Source organism: Henckelia pumila, chromosome 1, assembly GCF_033568475.1.
Source record: "Henckelia pumila isolate YLH828 chromosome 1, ASM3356847v2, whole genome shotgun sequence".
In the NCBI taxonomy this organism is placed as follows: Eukaryota; Viridiplantae; Streptophyta; class Magnoliopsida; order Lamiales; family Gesneriaceae; genus Henckelia; species Henckelia pumila.
The window spans coordinates 132,529,148-132,551,106 of NC_133120.1; the positions used below are offsets into that span (position 1 = coordinate 132,529,148).

The window sequence follows — 21,959 nt, forward strand, 5'->3', positions numbered from 1 at the left end:
TACTTGTACTTTGAATCACAGTAGCCACTCCATCCCCTCGCTTCCTGGGACTCCTGTGGAGTCCTCCGCCCCGTCCTTAGAGGGGCTTGTCTCTCAGCAGAGTACTATTTGTCAGGACGTTGATCCGATCACTGAGTTTGTCAGCGAGGACGACTCAAGTTCCTTCTGTGGGACTGAATCGTGTGATGGGAGAGATTTTGGGAGATATGATGGGATTTTGATTTCTCTGTCTCACCCTCCAAGAGAACGCTTCGTTCTGACATGAAGCGACAGCAGACTCGCCAGGAGTCTAGAAAGAAGACGGGGCCTTACTCCACCCGTTCCAAATGCAGTGCCTAATTTGGAACATCAGGGGACTCAGGATCTCTGAGTCCCAGGAGAGGCTTCATGCCTTGGTGAAAGAGAAGCGTGTCAAGATCTTGGCTATCTTGGAGCCGATGATTGCACTTGACCAGCGCTTCATGACTCATCGCCTTGGTTTCCAGAGAGTTCTGTCGAATGTCTCTGGTCATATTTGGGTTTTTTTGGCGGACGATGTGAAGGCGGAGTGTGTCCTTGATCACGCTCAGTTCCTCCATCTTCGCGTATCGGCTCCTTTTTTGCCGACCCATGTTTTTTGCTCTTTCGTGTATGCCAAGTGTGACTACATTTTACGGTGCGACTTGTGGGCTTCTTTGCTGCAGGTCAAGCCTGTTGGTGGTCCTTGGCTTGTCGGGGGGGATTTTAATGTCGTGAGGGATGCCTCCGAGTGTCTTGGCTCTTCTGGTGGGAGGCAGCTCCCCATGGACGAGTTTAATCATTTTGTTTTGGAGTCTGCGCTGGTTGACGCTGGTTTTGAGGGCTCTTCGTTCACCTGGACGAATAAGTCCATTTGGAAGCGTCTTGACAGAGTTTTTGTTTATGTGGATTGGGGTGACCATTTCAACTCTATCAGGGTTGAACACCTCAGTCGCACGGTTTCGGATCATTGTCCTCTTTTGGTGTCTGCTCCTGTCTTTTCTCGGGGGCCGAGCTCGTTTCGGTTCCAGAGCATGTGGACTCGGCACCCGGGGTTCCTTCAAACCATCAGGCTGAACTGGAACATGCCCAGCTCTTTGCAAGGCATGCCCAAGCTCTTTGCCAAGCTGAAACGGTTGAAGGGCCACCTCAAGTGGTGGAACCGAGATGTTTTTGGGAACCTTTTTGCTAAGATCGCTGAGGCGGAGAGGTCGGTTAGACTGGCTGAGGCTGCCTGTGAAGCGGATCCCTCTGAGCATAGCTGGACCCTCTTGTCCAGATGCAATGAGGAGCTGTCTAGAGTCACCGCTATGGAAGCGGATTTTTGGAAGCAGAAAGCTGCTTGTAATTGGCTTGAGGACAGGGAGAGGAATACGAAGCTTTTCCACAACATGGTGAAGAAGAAGAATGTGGTTAATAAGATCTTTCGTATTTGGGAGGATGGTAATTGGCTCACCTCTCCTGGTCTCATCAAGCAGTCTGGGGCTGCCTATTTCGAACGCCTCCTCACTGGAGATACTTTTGTCCTAGATCTTCCGGATTTTTCTGGCTTCTCCTCGGAGATTTCGGAGGAGGAGAACCATAGCTTTGCCGCCGCACCTTCCTTGGAGGAGGTACGTGCTGTCGTATTTTCCATCCCTTGGGATATTGTGGCGGGCCCCGATGGGTTTTCTTCGGTTTTCTTTCAGAGCTGCTGGGATTTTGTGCAGCATGATGTCATGGACGTTGTCCTTGATTTCTTTTGGGGCTCTCTTATGCCCCATGGCTTCACTGCCACCACGGTCACTTTGATCCCCAAAGTCGAGGGTGCGCAAGCTTGGACGGACTTCCGTCCCATCAGCTTGTGTAATGTTTCCAACAAGATTATCTCAAAGCTTTTATACTCTCGTCTGCGGTCGGTGGTGGGGAGACTCGTTTCTCAGAGTCAGATTGGCTTTGTGCCAGGGCGGATGATTGCTGACAATATCCTTCTCGCGCATGAGCTCACTCACAGTCTTAATCTCCCTGCCCGTGGTGGTAATGTCATTCTGAAATTGGACATGGCTAAGGCCTATGATAGAGTCCAATGGTCTTTTCTTCTGGATGTCCTCCGAAGGTTTGGTTTTTCGGAGCAGGTTGTGAGAATGGTGAGGGCTTGCATTTCTTTTTGCAAGTTCTCGGTTAATGTCAATGGCACCCCTGCTGGTTTCTTTGCTTCCTCGAGGGGCCTGAGACAGGGTGACCCGTTATCTCCCCTCCTTTTTGTTCTTGGAGCGGAGTATCTGTCCCGTGGCTTGGACCGGTTGTTCCTCCAGCATGCTGATTTAAGGTATCGGTCTGGGTGTGATTTGCCGATTTCCCATTTGGCCTATGCTGACGATGTCATTATTTTTGCCAATGGGGGATCCCGTGGTCTTCAGCGTCTCAAAGATTTTCTGGCTCACTATGAAAATTGCTCGGGCCAGCTCGTTAATGTGGACAAGAGTGCTATGATCTTTCCTCCGGGCTGGACCGCTCGTCGCCGCTCCCGTTTGCTGCAAATCACTGGATTTGCGGAGGGGCAGCTGCCCTTGAAATACCTTGGTGCTCCGCTTTTCCGTGGGAACCGCAAGTGCTCTCTCTTTGAGCCTCTTCTGCAGTCGGTCCGGAAAAAGCTGGAGGGCTGGGAGTCCCATTCCCTTGCTCCTGGGAGTAGGATGACACTGATCCGCAGTGTGCTCCTTTCGATCCCGATCTATCTCTGCCAGGTGATCCAGCCTCCTTTGGCTGTTTTGGAGAAATTGGAGCGTATTTTCAATGATTTTCTTTGGGGCTCCAGACCCTTAGAGAAGAAGTGGCACTGGGCCCGCTGGTCTCGCGCCTGTCTCCCTGTGAAAGAAGGAGGCCTGGGTTTTCGCAGGCTCAAGGACATTGTTGACACCTTTTCCATGAAGCTGTGGTTCAGATTCTGGCAGGGTTCCTCTCTCTGGGCGAGATTCCTTTCGAGGAAGTATTGCCGGACTGTCAGCCCTATTTGTGCTCCTTCTCGTGGAGCCATTTCCCCCCACTTGGAGGCGCTTGCTCCAGATTAGACCTCGTGCGGAGCATGGTATCCGATGGAGGATTGGTCTTGGGGATGTCTCTTTTTGGGATGATACTTGGTTGGGTGATGCCCCTTTGTCGAGCAGGTGTAATGTCAGAGGGGATCGGTGTGTGCGTGTTTTCAGCTTCCTTTTGGAGGGAGACTGGGATTTTGATCTCCTTTGCGCTGTCGTCGCTCCCTCGGTGGCGGAGGAGATCGTTCAGATTCCTATTTTGGTGGATGAGCCGGATGCGACTATCTGGATCCACAGCACCGATGGTGCCTTTTCTGTGAGATCTGCTTGGGAGCAGGTCAGACCGAGAGGCTCAGTCTCGGATATCTTTACTCCATGTTGGGGACGCTGGAAGAGGCCCACCATGTCCTTCTTTCTGTGGAGGTTTTGGCATCGGTGGTTGCCTGTGGATGAGGTGCTCCAGCAGCGGGGTTTCTCCCTTGTGTCCAAGTGCCAGTGCTGTGAGATTTCGGAGACATTCACTCACATTTTCATCGACGGTCCCATCGCCCGCTCTGTGTGGCATTTCTTTGGGGCTATCTTTAGAGTTCGAATCCCTGCCACTGAGAACTTTAGTCTATTTCTCAGTGCTTGTAAAAGGGGTTGCGAGTGGTCTCCGGGGGGTAATGTGAGGGAATTCATTCCTTTTGTCGTGCTTTGGTTCCTCTGGACTGCACGCAATGATACTAAGAACTGTCACTTACCCTACTCTGCGTAGAAGGTTAAGTTCCAAATTTTGTCTTATTTGAGACTTGCTCATTCCGCAACTGTTATCAAGCCCCGTCTTTGGCTGGGGGCTTTGCAGGCTGCGAGGAAGATGGGCATTTCGGTCGGCCTCCAACGGATTCACAAGACTGCGATCGTCCGTTGGTTGAGGCCTCCACCTGGGTCCTTCAAGCTCAATGTGGATGGGAGCTCGAGAGGTAACCCGGGTGAGTCTTCTGTGGGGGGGGGGGGGGGTTGTCCGGGATTCTTCTGGTAGGGTCTTGGCGTTTTTTAGTGAGTTCATTGGTTTGAGATCCAATGTCCGTGCAGAACTCTGGGCGATTTGGAGGGGTATTCTTCTCTGTTCTGACCTTAGCCTTTTTCCCCTTTGGATTGAGACTGATTCCCAGATTGCTATTCAGATTCTTATATCTCGGAGGTGCCGTTGGGATTTGGACCATATTGTTTCGAGGACGCGTGTTTTGGTGCGGAATAGGCCGGTTCATTTCTCGCATATCTATCGGGAAGGGAATTCGGTTGCGGATGCGTTGGCGCGGCAGGCTCATGATCATAGGCAGTGTTTGTTGGAGATTGGTGTTCCTTTAACCACTCCCATCGCTGCGTTGGCCCGTTCTGACTCTTCCGGGCTTCCTTACCTTAGATCTAGGTTTTCTTAGAGCCTCACGCTCGCTTATAGCCGTTTCTCTTGGGCTTTCTTTTTCTTTGTTTGCTCTCCTTTTTGGTCTAGGTCATCCTAGATTTAGATATATGTAGCTATTTATTTTTCTTTGCAGGTACAGCTCTCCGGCCCTTTTTCGGAGTTTTTGGAGTTAGTCTGTTCCCCTGTCGCTTGCTTTGCTTCTTTAGGGTGATGGATCACCAGGCGTTCTCTGTGCTTCTCCTTGCCTGGTTCTTGCTGTTGTTTGGATGTTTTGTGGGCGGTCTCTCGTGCCCCTCTCTTTTTGGATTTCCAGTCTTCTTGGGAGTTAGGTTATGGCTTGAGTTTCCTTCGCCATTCTCCTGCTTTTTTGCTCTGGGTCTGCTGGTTTGCGGTCGCTCCTCTTTTTTCTCGCGGCCTATGTATAGTGACTTCCCAGCTGATCATGACTTTTGGACATATTTCTTGCATAGCTTTGATCTGTTGTTCAGCTCTGGATGGTGCCAGCCTCTTTTGGCGCTTTAGTGTCGGATTTGATTTTGCTGGCCTGGAGTTGTGGATCTCCTCTAGGTTTTACTGCACAGGTTGATACCAGCCACTCTTCGCGCCTCAGTGTCCGTTTTTGATTTTGCTGGGCCGAGCTGTGGTTCTCTTCTAGCTTTTGCTGCTCAGGATGACTGCTGACGTTGACTTAGTTAGCTATCTTTGATGTTATTTGTTTATACTTATTTCCTAGGGATGCTTTGGTTGTATATTTTTCGATACCCTAGCTGTTCTGATGTTCTTATTACCTTTGTATAGCCTTTTGGAGAGGTCTTGGCCTAGTCCCCCTCCTCCGTTAGGTTTTATTTGTATCGCTTTTTTATGTTTATATACAGGTAGGGGTCTGCCTAACCCCCCGCTTCCGGCGGTGTTTTTTTAAAAAAAAAAAAAAAAAACATCATCCACATCATTAACTCACGTTTTCTCACAATAATACATAATCAGTAACGTAATTAAATTCATAACTTTAACATTTAAAGCATAAATCTTACTAACTTGATGACAGAAGTACCCGAGTCTTTAGCGAGATTGCATGTGCCTACTGTGTTACAGAACCTACCGCTCTGATACCAACTGTGACGTCCCTCACGACGTCACCAACTTACATGCTCTTAAAAAAAATAAAAATGTGCAAAAAATAGAAATAAATTGGCGAAAAATAATTTTCATTAACTTGAAAAATAAATATACGTTGACTTGCATGCTAAAACTTTGTGCTCCAAAACTATCAACGAACTAGCCAAATGAAAACTTGCAGTGTATAAAACTCATTTCAAACCATAATAATAAGAAAATTGTTTAGGAAACATAAAAACTATGCTTGACACGGTTCGTAACAATCTGAACATGAAACTCCTCCCCTCCTTGGCTACTCCGCGTCTTGTCCAACATTAAAATCATTCGTTGCATCTTTGTCAACTGCACCATTCAAATATAGTAAATCTAAAGACTCAACAAGCATACATATGAAATAAAGTATACATAATAAAAATCTTAAAACATGCTTTGGACGTGTCTAACAACATAATCATGCATAGAAAATGAAAATCAACTGCTTTATTTTGAAGTGACGAAATATGTGAAAATGTGGCAACCATTAGAGCCTTTGGGTCCTGTGATCATAGTCGTTGTACAACAAGCATATAATTTAGTACATCATATACCAATATTGTGCCAATATGCATATCATCCCATACCGACCGTCGCTGATATGCATATTAAAATTTCACTCTTTTGGAAAAATATTCCCTCTCCGGAGCTCATCCCGGGGGACCAATCACGTATTGCCACCACAAGTCCACACAAGACATCAAAACATTTACATACATACATAACATAATTCATCATCTTCCATAAACTTCTTCATGTTTCATCATTTTATTTAATAAACATCAACATATCATAAGAAACATAGTCTTTCAAGCTATTAAATGCTATGGACTTAAAATCGTTCGTGCTTGAAATCATGAATGGTAATTAAAGAAAAATGATTATATCATCTTTACATTCATAAAATTTCATGCTTTCATAATGAACATAACTTTCATGAAGAAATAGTACATATAAATACATTACATAGCTAAATCGATACACGCGAGTCTTTCTTTTTGTTCAAACTTCAAAACATGAAAAGCTTTCCATGAAACATCTTAAAATATTTAAAACACCTTAAAAGATCATAATAGTGCCTTTTGAACTACGAAAACGTGTTTTAAAAGAAAATTGGGGCAGCCCCAGACGCTAAGGCACTGCTGGGAGGTGCATGAGTGACTGGGCCACGCCTTGGGCAGTGCCTAGAAGCTACCTAACAGCGCTAGGGCGCCGCATGCTAGGAAGAACATTGAAACTTTTGGTCATAAACATGAAAAACTTCAAAAACTAGAAAATAATTCATCCAAAAACAATCATCTTCAAAATATTTGTATCAAAAATTTCCATATAAAAAATAAAACCCAAAAATTTATGATTCACACATCTCAAGCCATAATTCTCAACAAACTTTACACCAAAACATCAAGAATGATTCAAAAACTCTTGAAAATCATGCATTATACAATACATACACATCAACTTGCAGGTTTTCTTTTCAAAATACATATATTCTTGAATGATGGTTTCAAAAGCATTTAAAACTCGCCTTTATTTCTTGGGTAGAGAGAAATCCGGACGTTGAGAACGATATAGCCTTCACACGAACAAAGAACGACAAATATTCTTCAAAAGTGTGCAGATGTTTCAAAAACGTCGGGGTTATGGGAGAGGGAGAGGCAGCGTGACAGAGGGAGAAATGAGAGAGAAAACTGTGTGCCCACAATCTGTAGTAAATTCTTGGGCCGAAAGTTGGCCCGACAACTTAAAATACTCATAAATCCCTCTAAACTTTTAAAATTAAATGTGAGGCCCAAATTTTAAAATAAAAAGATGCACAAATACATATTTGAAACTTTAAATAAAAATTTGTGTAAAACACGATTGACTTAAAATTCCTTAAACTTCATTTGTATTGCTAGTTGACCGTAAATTTCGGTTATAGAATCCGAAAATATAAAATCCAAAAATATAAAATCCAGCCATCTTTCTTTACTTTGTTGATAGAATCCGAAAATATAAATTTCCATGTCGCGATTGCACTCGAGCGGTAAAAACACCCGCTCGAGCGCATAAGTTTCTGTTTTGTTTTTATTTCAGACTCGTCGGGCGCGCTCGATCGCATAAAATTCTGCCCAAATTTTTTTTTTTCTCACACAGCAGCGCCTAAGTGCTACATTTTCCTTCCCAACTCGCAGTTTCTTGAAACATATCTGGAGTTCTAGCCGTCGGATCGAGCTGAAATTTGGAAAACAGCTTTATAACCTCTTATACTTTATTTCGGTGAAAATCAGATTTGGATATCTGTAACATGAAAAATAAATTTTTTATGATTGCTGCTCTGTAATTCTTTCTTGCGGCTCATCTCTTACTCTAAAATCTTGATTTCTTCAATGTTCCTTCATAAAAACCAGGGAAAGTGAAATGTAGACCATATGAATGAAATAATAAATAAATTTAAACTTAAATGACACTAACACAACACGAAATCATGTAAAATGAATAAAAAATTAACACAAAATCATGCATGAAAACATTCTTACCACTAGTCTCGACTCCCTTAGTTACCGGAATAAACTCATACATGAAAAACATTAAAACTAACATTTTTTCATGAAATCTTATAATCTTGCCAATTAAACACATAATTTTTTTATGCTATTTAAATAATTTCTTGTGAGTAACTTCTGTAGATTTTTGGACCTTACAAAAGTCTACATATCAAGTGAATACCATGTCGCTATATATAGAAGGTTTAACTAGTTCAATAAAAAAATCCAAATAATTACTAGAGTCTCAAGTATACTTTCATCCATCGTTAGCCAACTAGTGTCGAGAGCTCACAACTTGTGCACAGCTTCGCTATAATCCTAGCAGCACCCTTCTAGTGTCCAAACGTCGATAATATGCATAGAAACACTCGAATATAGGCTGAATATCTTCAGAACTCTTTGAATTTGCCTAAAAATGAGGAAATCAGCCCTTATTTATAGACCAGAGTTCGTATTACCCGAACAGAGATCAGAATATAGGTTCATGCATGTTCTGCCCCCTATCTCAACGATTTGACACATTTCTAGACATCTGAGTTTGGAAGTTCCGAACTGGACTTAGAAAGATCCGAGATGCTATGTGTCAAAGTGAAATCGATGTGTCATAAGCCAACGATGCACTATGGGTTCGGAGGATCTTATCCCAATTAGGATGGTCCGAACTGGTTAGTTCCTTCCAAACTTGGTTCGGTCCTCCCGAACCACTCAGGCCCTCCAGGCCTATCTGAATTCTCCGATGTTGATTTTTTACACGTTATGCCTAATTAATGATCCCTTAAACATGTTTTAACATCTAATCATATAAAATAAAACTCAGGCCACTACACGTCCTAAGTGGTTTATCGTGGTTACTAGTTCGGGTATAAAATAAATGACAAGCTAAAGGTAGTCTATTGCAGTCCACTGCTTTTAGAAAGAACGAGATCAGCTTTTGACTGCTGAAAACATTTAGGAGCACCTGCTAACCTTCATAAGAAAAAAAATTTGTGGTGTGTTTATTCACCACTCCCCCTCTAAACACTCCAATGATCCTAACAGAATATGCGTATTTCACCCTATAAAATTAAATAGGTGTCTAAGCCCTGTACAACCGAACGTTTTCCCTTTTATCAAAAGTTATAGAATGGTGCAACTCAAATCTTTTAAACTGAGCAGCAACCCAAATGACATGGTTTTATCGCTCTTTGATAAAGCGGCAAGTACTGCTCGATCCTACAATTGGTATTAGAGTCATGGTTATAGGTTTGATTTCCATTGATTGCAAGGAGGCAAATTATTGAGAGAGATAGATTGTTGGTTGCGTTAATTGTCCCTATTTAGTAGAGCAATCGAAACGTGGTACATGTGTTGTTTTGCGATGTTTAAAAAATTTGATTTAAACTATTACCACCAGCTATAATTTTTGGTAAAGCGAAAAACGCTCAATCCAATAATTTCTAATGCAATTTTTTGAACACTTTCTCGTGCTACGACTAAAACCAACGTGAAGTCCAACATTGAGTTGAGATTTCCTGTAGAAAAGACCGTGCAATCTTGCTTGGAGATTTCATGATTTCTTGAAAAAAAAAATTCCATGGTTTTTTGCTCAACCTTTTTATATGGATATGCAAAATTATATTCCAATGGATGTATTGTGTGGATCTGAAAAATAGTAGACATCAATAAAAGGTAATTTTTGTATATTAATATTATTCATATTTTTTTTAGTCGCAACATATATAGGTGTGTATTTAAAATATCACATTAACAAGGATAAATCATGAAATTTTTTATAAAAAGTCGAGGCCCAAGGGTTTAGACGCCTATTTAATTTTCCTAAGGTGAAGTATGTTTTTTGATTTTTCACAAGGGGTTTTGTGCAAATAACTCTTTTTTGTTTGTTTTGATTCTTTTGGCTTGAAACAACTAAATTCACCGAATATTGTTTATTTAAAATGGTTACTCATGTGACAAGCATAATTTCTATGTTGGGTACATTAAAGTTAGGGGTGGAATAGGGTCGGAATCCGTCCCGTAACCCTCCTATCTGTTTCTGTTCCGAAAAGAATCGGGAGACTTTTTTTTCTCGATCCCGTACCCGACACATTTCGAAACCCGAATATTCGGGATCCCGTCTGGTAGGGAGAGATAATCCTGAAAGTTTTTTCATGTTCAATATTTTGTTCAAAAAACAAAAAAAAAATGTGATTATTTTATTAAAAAATAATATTTAGAAAATAATATTTCTAAATAAAAAATAAATATTCAACTTAAAACATATAATATTAAAATATTTCGGATAATGTTTCAATATTTTGTCAAAGAAAAACATCATACTGTCCATCAAAAAATTATTAATAAAATGTTTGGATACAAATTACTACATAAATTTTGTTAAATAGATTGTCAAATTGTATCTCTTATTCTACATATTTGTTCTAATTAGATAATTATAAATATGAAATAATTAAATTTTAAAATTTTAAAAAAAAATACCAAAAAAAAAGAAAATGTCATTTCATGATTCTACAATTCGATCGTTTTAACGATAAAAATTTATGTGAATTAAGTCCACGATTAATTATTATATGGGTTGAAACCCAATAATATTTAGTTCAATCTATTAATAAAATTATTAATAAAATATATTATAATATTATTTCGAGACGGGTCGGAAATCCCGTCGGGATAAAGTTTATTCCTGATACCTCTCCCGATATTAATCGGGACCGAAAAATTCCCGAAAATTCGAGTCGAGAAAATGTTGGGTTGGGATTTTTTCGGGACAAGAATGAAATGAGATTCGGGAAGGGTAGGAATTTCGGGAATATTTGTCACCTCTAATTAAAATCCATCTAAAAAACAACAAACTTTTATCCTCTCATTGGAAGTATTGAGGTAGTGTTTTATTCTCTCATTTCTCTTGTTTAGATGAATTTAATGCATGTAAATATGTGATATAGATTTTATTCTTGTCAAATATACCATGTAAAAGAGTATCGTGTCAAATAAAAATTTGATGGATTTAATTGTTTCAGGTAAAAAAAAATCAAAACAAAAAAAAAATATCTAATTCATTAGATGAAAACCGAACTTTGAGAAGTGAGAAAACTAAAACCAAAAACATGTCAACTTATCAAAGTATAATTGTAATTTTTTCAAAAAAAAATTAGTTGAACTAGAAAGACAGATTCTAACGTTTTTTTAATAAATATAAAATCATAATTTAACGAGTAAATCAATCAAAATATAACAAATCGAGTTAATTTGATAATTCAATAAGCTTAAAGCCTAGATAAATATTAAAATAAATTTTGTAATATGATTATTTTGATTCATTGTGTCATGGATTTAACAAACTAATAGTAAATTTTTATGTTAAATTTGACATTTTATCAATAGTTCATGTATCGATAATTTTTGTTAAATTGATATATATACATTTTAATTTTTAAAATTATTTTATTAAGTACAGTTACAAACATAAATTTATATTTATTTAAATTTTATATTATAAAAATAGATTGTACTTATGAAAATATTATAAGTATCCGATAATACACACATACACAAATATATATGTATATAACAATGAATATATTATATATTTAAAAATAATATATATTAAAAACATATTTATTAATATATAATAAAATACGTTTTCTGTCTATGTTATAATAATATCATTTATATTAATAAAATTACAATTTATCAATAAATCAAAATATACGGAACTAAAATATAATTTATTATATTTAAAAAAATATTACAAGATAAATATTTTTATTATTTAAATATTTAATTAAAAATACTATTAAAAATACGTAATTTGTCCGAAATATCTAAACCAAATACAAAATGTTTTAGTAATCATAATTGTATAAATCGAGATAAAAAGCAAGACCTACGTCAAGTTGTGTTGTTGCTCCGACCTTCATAGGCTACCGAATTTTTTTCAATGATATATATGTTTGTCTTTTCATTTATAATATACAAATGTCTAAGTTGAATACTTTTTCAGAAGTAGGATATACAATTTTTTTATAATATAGTAAATATGAATTTATTTTTACAATTATTAATCAGTAAAATAATTTTAAAAAGTAAAATATACGTAGTTAAATTTAATAACAATATTGGACCTAAAAACAATTTAAGTAAAGGATAAAATTGAATTTTGAGTTAGCTCATATACTAATTAAACTATTTTCAATAACTCATATAACAATTTGACATTTTATCAACAGTCCATGTATCCAAATATTTTTTACTCACAAATTTTATATCGAGAAAAACAAACAAGCCCCAACGTTTTTTGCGGACAAGAATATCGTATGGTTGATTAACGATCTTATAAGTACTGATATTTCATCTTAAAAATTTCTGTAAGGTTGTTGCTAAACCAACAAAGCTATTTACACTGTTTAATACGTTTTACCACTGATTTGAATGTTTTTCCCCGCGTTTTAACAAATCGCCGCCTCTTACATTTTAGAACAGTGATTTTAGATAAGATAAATCTTTCAAGGAATTAAACATCAAACATTTTAATCACAAAAATGGAGTATAATGTATGAGCTTAGATGTACAATTAATTACCTTACAACGAAAACGACCCTGTCAGCTAGGCTAAAAACCAGACAAATACAAAAGTGCAGATGACCAATTCAATTGTACCAATGTCTTTATTGTGCTGAATGAACATTCGAAAATTTTGACATATATAGTTTGTGTTAATAGCACTATCCTTGCAATCTTTTTATTGACCGATGAAGCCAAACCAGTGCAGGATGACTGCTAAAAAGAGTACAAGTACAGCCAAAACCATACCAGGTCTTCCTAGAAGCCAATTCTTGGTCTTTCTCGCACCTTGTACGCCTCGTTGGATCCTATCTGCCCATTTCATCTAAAGACATATGAAACAGAATTAGGTATAGATTTGAAACAAACCGGGAGTTGGTATATACAAACATCACCCCAAAACAAAAAATCCCGGCTCTGCCATTATTAGACATAGCCAAAGTATACCACCTATTCTTGCGCTTCGATCCATCTTACACATAAGAGAGTTTATGTTAAATAATGACAAAGATTTGATCCATTTTACACATGAGAGAGTTTTTGTTAAATAACGACAAAGACACCTCAAGGGCGAAGAAGTAGGTACGAGAGGTGAAAATAATCGCGTGGTAAGTGTGGAAAAAAATTAATCCATTTTGAAGTTAACAACGTACCATTGTATCCAACGTATCTGGGGACAACGATGACATTGCCTGTTGAGCTCTCTCTGCATCTTCACGGGAAAGTTTAAATCCAAATTGTTCACTCATGTTTGCCATAATTTCAGGGCTAATGTTTTTCATCATTGATGTGAGCATCTGCCAATATTACGTGAGAAAAGAAACAATGTCATCAAAGAAAGGCAGCACACATCCACTTTATACCAAGCAAAAAATAAACATAGATCATTTCAAAAAAAAAAAGAAACAAAGATAGTCATGAATCGAGCAAAGTATGTGTTTCCCTTGTGATATCTGAAAGCTGTCATTGTACGACATCTGTGAAGATCAATCAAGAGGTCAAACATTAATTACACCAAAATGGTGTTTTAGAACCAGTAGATCGGAATCAAAAATATATTCCAACTACACTGACACATACAAATGCGAAATAACATCATAAAATCAATGAATTTTCTGTGAAATTAAAGTCCATATTATTCTTATTCTATTCTAAGAAATCTATGGCATGTTTCCAAGAAACCAAAAACTATGGTATGTAAAATAGTCGGGTGAAAATTTTATATTTCAAATGCATAGGAAACTTTTTTAATCCAAACAAAGACTAAATAATTGAATCCGAACATTTCTTATTTGACAATATTTTGGCGATGACATAAATTTCTTTATAAAGTCATTAAATGGAGTCGGAAAATGTAGTTTCCATAGGCTATGAGTATGCAATAAATATTAAAATCGTCTTCAAAAGAATCATCCGCAAGACCAATAATTGAGTCAGTAACCAACAGGCTCCATGAACACACGTCTCTATTTGCAATTGAGCCAGAAACCAATGGATTCCATGAACATATATCTGTATTTGCACCATATTGCCAAAAGTTTACGCCAGTGCAGCAAAAATTGTTTCACGGAGAAGTTTAACAAATAAAGGATAAAAAAAGGGGGGTAATTTGTAGGAAAGAATCAGGTTAAAAACCTGTCGCATAACTGGATCTTTCATTTGGTTTTTCATTTGTTCCTGCAGATCAGAACTGGAATCTAAGAAGCTTGACTGAGGAGTGCTTTCTGAATGCAAACCTTGAGAGGAACTACTTTCCCCGACATCATTGTCATTTACATTGAAATTTTCTCGAGTTGCGGAAAGGTCAGCTGTTGATGATGACCTATCTTGCCCACTCAAAGATGATGCAATCTCAAACATTTTTTTGTGTTCTTCAGGTGACATCTTGTTCATCATATCTGTTGCCATCTTAATCATTTCAGGTGTAACATTTGGTGGAACAGAACCAGGATAACTATGAAAAGGTGTCGACGCTGATGGTGACTTCTCATTGCCCTTCATAGAGGACGCTGTATCAAACATCTTTTGAAGTTCTTCCGGTGACAATTTACTCATCATTTTGGTTGCTGTATTGAGCATGTCAGGTGATAGGTCTGGTGGAACTGATCCAGGGCTAAAGGGGGAGCCGGTTTTGGAATTTGCATGATCTCCTTGGAAAGACGAAGCTAAATGGAACATTCTTTGAAGTTCTTCAGGAGACATCTTGCCAATAACATTAGCAGCAGTCTTCACCATACCAGGAGATAAACCTTCAACTTTTCCACCATTCATGGCAGACAAGGTTTCAGGATCTGTTTGAGAAATGAAGTTCTGGAAGGATCTACACACAATACATGATTGATTTTCATTGAAGTATCTGACTACAAGTATACGTATGCAAATGCTGAATTACAAAATGACAAAATTAATCAAGTGCTCACACACGCATAAGCATTTTTTTTTTTGAGGAAACAAGCATAAGCATGTTAGCCAATTTATAGAGTTTTTATGGATGCATTTTATGCATTACATTTTTCATTCAATCAGGACATCCATCAGGAATCAATCATTATTTGCTTACTTCCCCATGTGAAATAGCATCAGTTAAGAATTTCACCTCTATAAATTTTTGCAACATATTGCAAATGTGAGAAGCTAGATCATTCACAAGATTTCCTCAAAAAGGCAACAAATCATTATTTCATAAACCATATTAAACCTGATCGATTCTGGGTCATCTTTTAGAGCATCCAAATATTCTGTATTTGATCGAGGTATCTGAAGTTTCTCTGTACTGCCTTGATGGGCATCTTGCTGAGTTGGTGCAGGATTCTCAAGTTTTTCAGATGAGACACTTACTTCTTCAGTTATTTCTTCAATAACTAACCCTAAGGAAAATGGAGTAAATTAGCAGGAAAAAGCACAGAGGAAACATCAGACCATCAAGTCATCAACGAACATAATTTTGAAATAAAATAAAAAAATATAATACCTCGTGAAGGATACTTATCTCCTTCTTTGGTCAATCTCTCCTCACCATCCCTGACAGTACGAGTGAATAGGCCAAATTTCAGATTCAATGATTGAGAAACTATCGAATAATAGAGAAGCAATCCATAGAGTTCTAAACCTGAACCGGTAGTAGAAGGGAAGGAGAAAGAAAGAGGACCAACGCAAGCGCATGCTACATAATTGCAAAAATGGACACTACTTGGAATGGAAAGTGAGTACCTTAAGACTTCTGCAATAGTTTCATCCCCTTGAGAAAATTCAAGTGCCTTTCTTAGGTCAAACACAGCATCCTGCATATTCTTCATATTAGCAAAGATGGACAATGAAAACACTAAAGATGCAGCAGTAGCATAACAAGTTAACAACGTCACACTGTTCACAGACAACAAAGAGTAAAACTAGACAAAAATAGCTTACTCCTAGTCGCCCCAATTCCTTGTGTGCTTGTCCCCTTCTATAAAGAGCTTTGACATTCTTCGCATCATTAGCTAAAACCTGCAACATTAGAAATTTATAATTATTATTGTATATTCAACATCCATCGTCATGCTACCACAACAAAGTAAGGAACGTTGAAACTTTAATAATGTTGACAGCTAACAAGAAATTTATCAGCTAAATACCAGCATGAAAGATCAAACACAAATTGAACATTTAGCATATGAAAACCCTAGGTAAAAACTAACAAAAAACAAATACTTTCTGCTAAATGTCATTAAGCCTAAGTCATTCATTTGAAATTCATGGTTCAGCCATTTCAAACACATCAAGTATTTTCTTCAAACGAAAGGAACATATACTGTCCATACCTCAGTTCCTTCTCTAATACATTCATCATACTTCTCGGTTTTCAAGTAACAAGACATCATGTTGAGAGAGCACGCTAAGAGAACATTCCTGCCTTCCGATGTGGGAACTTCTTTAAGGTTATTTTTTGCCTGACATCACAAAGCAATATATAATAAATATAGAGGCTGGCCGTACACATCAACAAAGAACAAACAACAAAAGATAGAATTCGACTCTGCCTAAAAAGGAAAATCTTCAAGCCACTTACACGCGTATATTTCTCCAAGGCAGCTTGGTACTTACCCTGACTGTGAAGTTCATTACCCTGACATCATATAAAATACGTTATGCCTTGAGTAATGCCAATATGCTCTTAACGCACACAAAAAAAGAAATAAATACTCCATTCACACACAAACAAGAAAAGGAACTGTTTGGGTATGTAAATGTTGAACTTTTTGCCACCCAGATGAGTCACCTGTTTTTTCAGCATTTCAGCAGCATTAATTTCATAGGACACGTGAGCATCCATCCGGGAACGCATTGAAGCTAGTTCATCAGGCGAAGTTCTCGCCATTCTCTCACCAATCTCTGCTATCTCCTCTGGACGAGTATGCTTCAATCTATCAGCAGCAAACTTAAAGTCTTCAGGCCTTAAGCTTTGCATGCTTTCAGAAGCCATCTTTATCAGCTCCGGATTTGACATCATCTGAAAGAGCAGAAATTGCAAACACTATCAATAACAAACTGAGCTATACTTGGAATTTAGATGCGTAGGTAGATCAGGTTTGCTTAAGGGGATTCCACCTCAAAATCTGGCTCAGCCCCTTATTAGATCAATTTAATAAGCATTACCATAACTTACATGCTTCATAACTAAAAGCATAATTCAACCAATATTTGAAAAATCAACCATGCCATTGTTTCCGTTAATGGACTTATCGTACCTACCAGATTTTCAGAATTAAAAATTTGTTCGATCAATTTAGAATATAATCAAGAAAAAGAGAAGGTTCAACATCATTTTACGGTCAATTACAAGGAACTCCACCATAATTCAGCAGCCCATTTACCTGCTGCTGAATCCGAGCGAAATCCGCTGGTGACATGCGACTCATCTGCTCCTGAGCCATCTTGATCATCTCCGGATCCATCATTCCGTTAAACATGCTTCCCAATCCTTTAACAAGACCCTCCAAACAGATCAAATATCGCAGAAATCAGGAATTCTCAATACCAAATCAACTAGGACCCGGAGGCTCTGCCGCGACTACTACAAAGACAAGGCGCCGAATTTGGTGATTCGTGTGGCCCAATCTTCACAAGAGGAGAATAATTTAAGGGACAGGTCAAAGATCTCTCACAAATTTAACTAGGGTTTATATTTTTTAATTTGGGGATATGCTAGAGGAAACGCGAGCAGAGATCATTTACTGCTTGCATAAATGCTTGCGAACGAGCTAGGTTCGGGGGTTGATTGTGTGGCCATATAAAATAAGTAGATTGGGTTGGAATCACTAAAAAATGGACCCGTCCGGCCGTTCTGTTTCATCTCACCGAATGGTATGTTATGATTGGTTGTGGGTTGGCTCGTCAAATTATATGTAAATTTGTCGGGTTAGTCCGTCCTGTCACCTAAAATAAGTGGGTTGGATTGATGGTTTTTCAACTCGCCTAAAAGATGGGTCAGTTGGTCTCGTCCTATTTAATGATGATTTGCGACGTGTTGTGGGCTGGTCCGCCCTACTAGCCCGTTTTTAGTGTTTTAATAAATCTACTTTGATTCCCTTTCGACGATGTTTGGTTTATTTTCATAAAAATAAAAATAAATGTTATTTATCTTAAAAATATATTCTCTTTTCAATTTATTTATGAAAAGTGTTATTTATATTCAAAAAAAATATTAATATATTCCACTCCTTAATCAATTTAAGTAACACTCCTGTGAAATGGTTTCACTCGTAAGACTGGTCAACTCTACCCATATTTATAATAATAAGTAAAATTTTTGACATAAAATATAATATTTTTTAATGGATAAATCATATAAGAGATTCGTCTAAAAAAAATGATCCTTGAGACCGTTTCATAGAAGTTTTTGTTAATCAATTTATTGTCAGATAAAATTATATTTTATAATACCTTGCCTTAAAATTTTTACATACAATGTGACATCTATACTTTTATTTGAAAATTAATGCAAGATTTTTTTAATGCAAATAAAATCATGGCTGAACCATCAATTAAAAAAATACTAAAAATCTCCACACCAAAATTTTGAACATGCATAAGAATTGAATATAAAATTTAACACTTAAAATGTTGAAAAGTTGAAATCATTTATGGTATCAGAGCATGCAATAAAATTTTTTGGGACATAGTGTTCACATTTGGGTTATTGGTAGCGCTAAGCCGCGTCATGCCCAAATTACCCAACTCAATCAGATAACCACAATAATGTAGTAGTGTGAGTAGGGATCGTTCTCACGAGAAAAGGTAAATTTAATGTGTTCTAAATAAATTAAAGGAAGTTTTTGAGTTGGAACTTAACTACTGGAATTTCAAACAAATAAAATTAAATATTATCACTATCATGCAAGATTGAGAATTAAATTAGAGAAATCAATAAGAAACAAGCCTTGGTATCGGTCGACTACACCCTTGATATTCATTCATTCAATCATCGATTCCCTAAAAAATAATTAATCCTATCAAATATTCATCATTGGAAATCAAATTCCTGTTTCACCTTAATTTTAATTAATTAGAAACCAGCGTTCTAAATTAACCCTTACCAATAAATTAATCCGGATTCCAGCGATCTAGATTTAAATTTAAGGTAGCATTCAAACGAGTAAACCTGACGAATCTAGACAACACAAACACCAGCGGTTGTATTTAGTCTAGTCAATAGTTGTTCCTACGACTTAATAAATTCAACAGCAGAAAATATCAAACGTAGTTGTTTCGCAAATTAGTTTATTCAAACAATTACGGATTTGAATTCTAATTTAGCTATAGTTTGCATAACCAAATCCTAAGATGGCCAATCCGAAAATTTCGCATACAAACATGAAATAAAATAGATCAACTATTGATACTCAATAAAGATTAAAACATGATCAAAATCCAATCTAATGAATAAATTATATCAAGGTTTCGTCTCCCTCAACCAAGAATAAAAGTTTAGCTACAACGATTCATCAAAAACTCAAGAAAATTCAAAAGAAAAGAAGAAAACTTGAGAGAGAGATGGAAAATAAAACCTAGCCTCCTTAAAGATCTCCAAAAGTCTGATAATAATCTCTCAAAAACAAAATAAAATCCTAATAATAAATAGAATCTAAAATAACAAAGTTTCCAAAATTACAAAGTTTTTCCCGAATAGCGACGCTCGCTCGATCGATTAAAGTCTACCGATCGAGCGAGCCAAAAAACACGACCCTACTATTTTGCAAAATACGTGCGCCGCTCAATCGGGTGAAAGTTGCGGATCGAGCGGCTGAAAATCCCATAGCTATTGTCTTCATCATATAGGCGCCGCTCGATCGGTTGAAAGTTGCACATCAAGCGGCCGAAATTCTTCAGAAAATTTCCAACATTTCCATGACTCCAAAGTTCCGTCCAAGTCCGTCAAAATATACGACCTAACCACAAAACCGGAGAACAAATCATGCAAACACAGAATATGAAATACGAACAAAATACATAAATAAAACACGTAAACTAATGCAAAACAACAACAAAATGACATTAACAAATGCAATAAAAACATAACTATCAAACTCCCCCACACTTACTCCTTACTCGCCCTCGAGTAAGTCATGCAAAACAAAATGAAACAAAGCAAATACATAAGCAAGAATGAGCATGCACAACATAGCCTCAGAGAAAACCACTTTCATCTAAAACAAGTTCATAGCTACTCTCAATCATCAATGATACACCTTCAGTCGAATGCGAACGTGTGTGTGTCATGTTATCCCAGTTATATGAAACTTCAAAAGACAAAGCTTCAAGACTGTTCGCCGACCTAAAAACAATTCAGTGCAAGTCTCACAATCAAGAACCCTCCTCTCAACAATCCTTCAACACAACACAACTTCCTTGAGAATAATTACGCACCATCGGATTTTGCACCCGACATTTTTAAAGTCCCAATAATTACCCGCATACTTAGCTATAACAAGATAGGATTCGAATTTCAATCCCCTCGTCTATAGCCCGGATGGAACTACAATCCCATTAAGTCCGCAAACTTGGCTATGAAATAGTGACTAGAATTTCAATCACTTTCCAAGCCCGGATGGTATCGTTAATTCAAAACTTTTCAAAAATTATTTAATCCTATTTTACCCGCAGACTTAACCATAAGCAAAGCATTAGGATTTCAATTCCTTACTTACAATCCGGATGGAATTAAACTGTGTTTTTTTTTCTTCAAAAGATTAACCTCATTTAATCCGCATACTTAGCCACAAACAAGATGAATAGGATTTCAAACATCTTGCTCGCAACCCGGATGGAGTTAATTGGTTTCCAAAAAATTATTTTTTCTTCTTAAAAAAAAATATTTTAGGTGCGCCCAAGAAAGTATATGCCACATCAAAGAAATCATCAAAATTCAAGAACTATCATGTTCCACAAACACCTATTGTCGTGCAATAGTCCAACAGACATCCACAATATCTAATACATCACTACACTTCACCGGTTAAACATGCGTGCTTAAGAATATTCAACAAACAACCTACGGTTTCTCAAATCTAATCAAGAGTGAAAATTTTTCAAAAATTTCTCATTTTTTCAATTACCTCATCATGGGCTAACAAACTCATCCTCAACTCATGCATTCGAACAAAACAAACGACAACAACAATATGCAACAACAAAACAAGATAATGCAATACAAAGAAATGAAACAATATGCATGCAACTCCCCCCACACTTAAACAAAGAATTGTCCCCAATGCATCACAACCCAAAACACAACCAAACATCTAAACAGAATGCTATGCAAACAAATGAAAAATAGAACTCCCCTGATCTAATGGTCGGCGTCGTCCTCCTCTTCGAGCTCGGGCGGAGGAACAGGAGCAGCATACTGAAACGGGAAGCGTGGTGGATAGGGCAGCGCAGCAGAAATGGCAGAAGTGTCAATGCCCAGGTGCGTAGAAATACCGAGGATCAGAGAGTCAATAGCTTGAGCGTTGTGAGCCGCCACAGCGTTGTAGGCATCTTGGTGATGAGCGAAAGCAGTCAGCTCACGGATAGCATCGGCTTGAGAGTGACGAGGGGGCTGAGGTGGTCGCTGAGGTATCGAAGGAAGATGAAACTGGACATCGTGCACAAAATGCTTAATGCGATAGGCCCTCTTGCCTTCTATAAAGGCTGCGTCGATTTGTCGCATAGGCGGCAGCCACTCTTCATCGCTACGAATGGGGACCCCGGCGCGAATGCACAAAAAAGTGATGATCATGGGAAAGTAGAGACCCACGGTGACATTAGTGATCGACCGGTGAA

General features: G+C 37.8%; 2 protein-coding genes across 2 annotated transcripts; one reads left to right on the forward strand and one right to left on the reverse strand.

Moving 5' to 3' along the window:
• Positions 1-326: 326 nt before the first annotated feature.
• LOC140874023 (uncharacterized) lies at positions 327-4,938 on the forward strand. Its single transcript, XM_073277305.1, has 5 exons — positions 327-2,763; positions 2,921-3,678; positions 3,856-3,973; positions 4,086-4,385; positions 4,550-4,938. Exons 1-5 carry the CDS (start codon positions 327-329, stop codon positions 4,936-4,938), a joined length of 4,002 nt encoding a protein of 1,333 aa, XP_073133406.1.
• Positions 4,939-12,626: 7,688 nt separating this feature from the next.
• On the reverse strand, positions 12,627-17,899 carry LOC140880669 (outer envelope protein 61). The gene is made up of 11 exons (XM_073285304.1): positions 17,510-17,899; positions 16,915-17,145; positions 16,705-16,761; positions 16,457-16,585; positions 16,065-16,142; positions 15,867-15,937; positions 15,628-15,677; positions 15,355-15,523; positions 14,292-14,976; positions 13,310-13,453; positions 12,627-12,981 (listed from the first exon to the last, which is right to left on the reverse strand). The coding sequence occupies exons 1-11, from the start codon at positions 17,603-17,605 to the stop codon at positions 12,835-12,837; spliced, it is 1,857 nt and encodes a 618-aa protein (XP_073141405.1). The 5' UTR covers positions 17,606-17,899; the 3' UTR covers positions 12,627-12,834.
• Between the last annotated feature and the right edge of the window lie 4,060 nt (positions 17,900-21,959).

Bases quoted from the DNA above. Each gene is read 5' to 3' on its own strand.
- LOC140874023 (XM_073277305.1), top strand. From the start codon at position 327: ATGCAGTGCCTAATTTGGAACATCAGGGGACTCAGGATCTCTGAGTCC. The intron at 3,679-3,855 runs GTGAGGGAATTC...GGGGCTTTGCAG, and splicing joins AGTGGTCTCCGGGGGGTAAT to GCTGCGAGGAAGATGGGCAT. The intron at 3,974-4,085 runs GTAACCCGGGTG...ATGTCCGTGCAG, and splicing joins TGTGGATGGGAGCTCGAGAG to AACTCTGGGCGATTTGGAGG.
- LOC140880669 (XM_073285304.1), bottom strand. From the start codon at position 17,605: ATGTTTAACGGAATGATGGATCCGGAGATGATCAAGATGGCTCAGGAG. The intron at 16,586-16,704 runs GTAAGTGGCTTG...TTGTGATGTCAG, and splicing joins CCTTGGAGAAATATACGCGT to GCAAAAAATAACCTTAAAGA. The intron at 12,982-13,309 runs GTACGTTGTTAA...ATATGTCTTTAG, and splicing joins CAGATACGTTGGATACAATG to ATGAAATGGGCAGATAGGAT.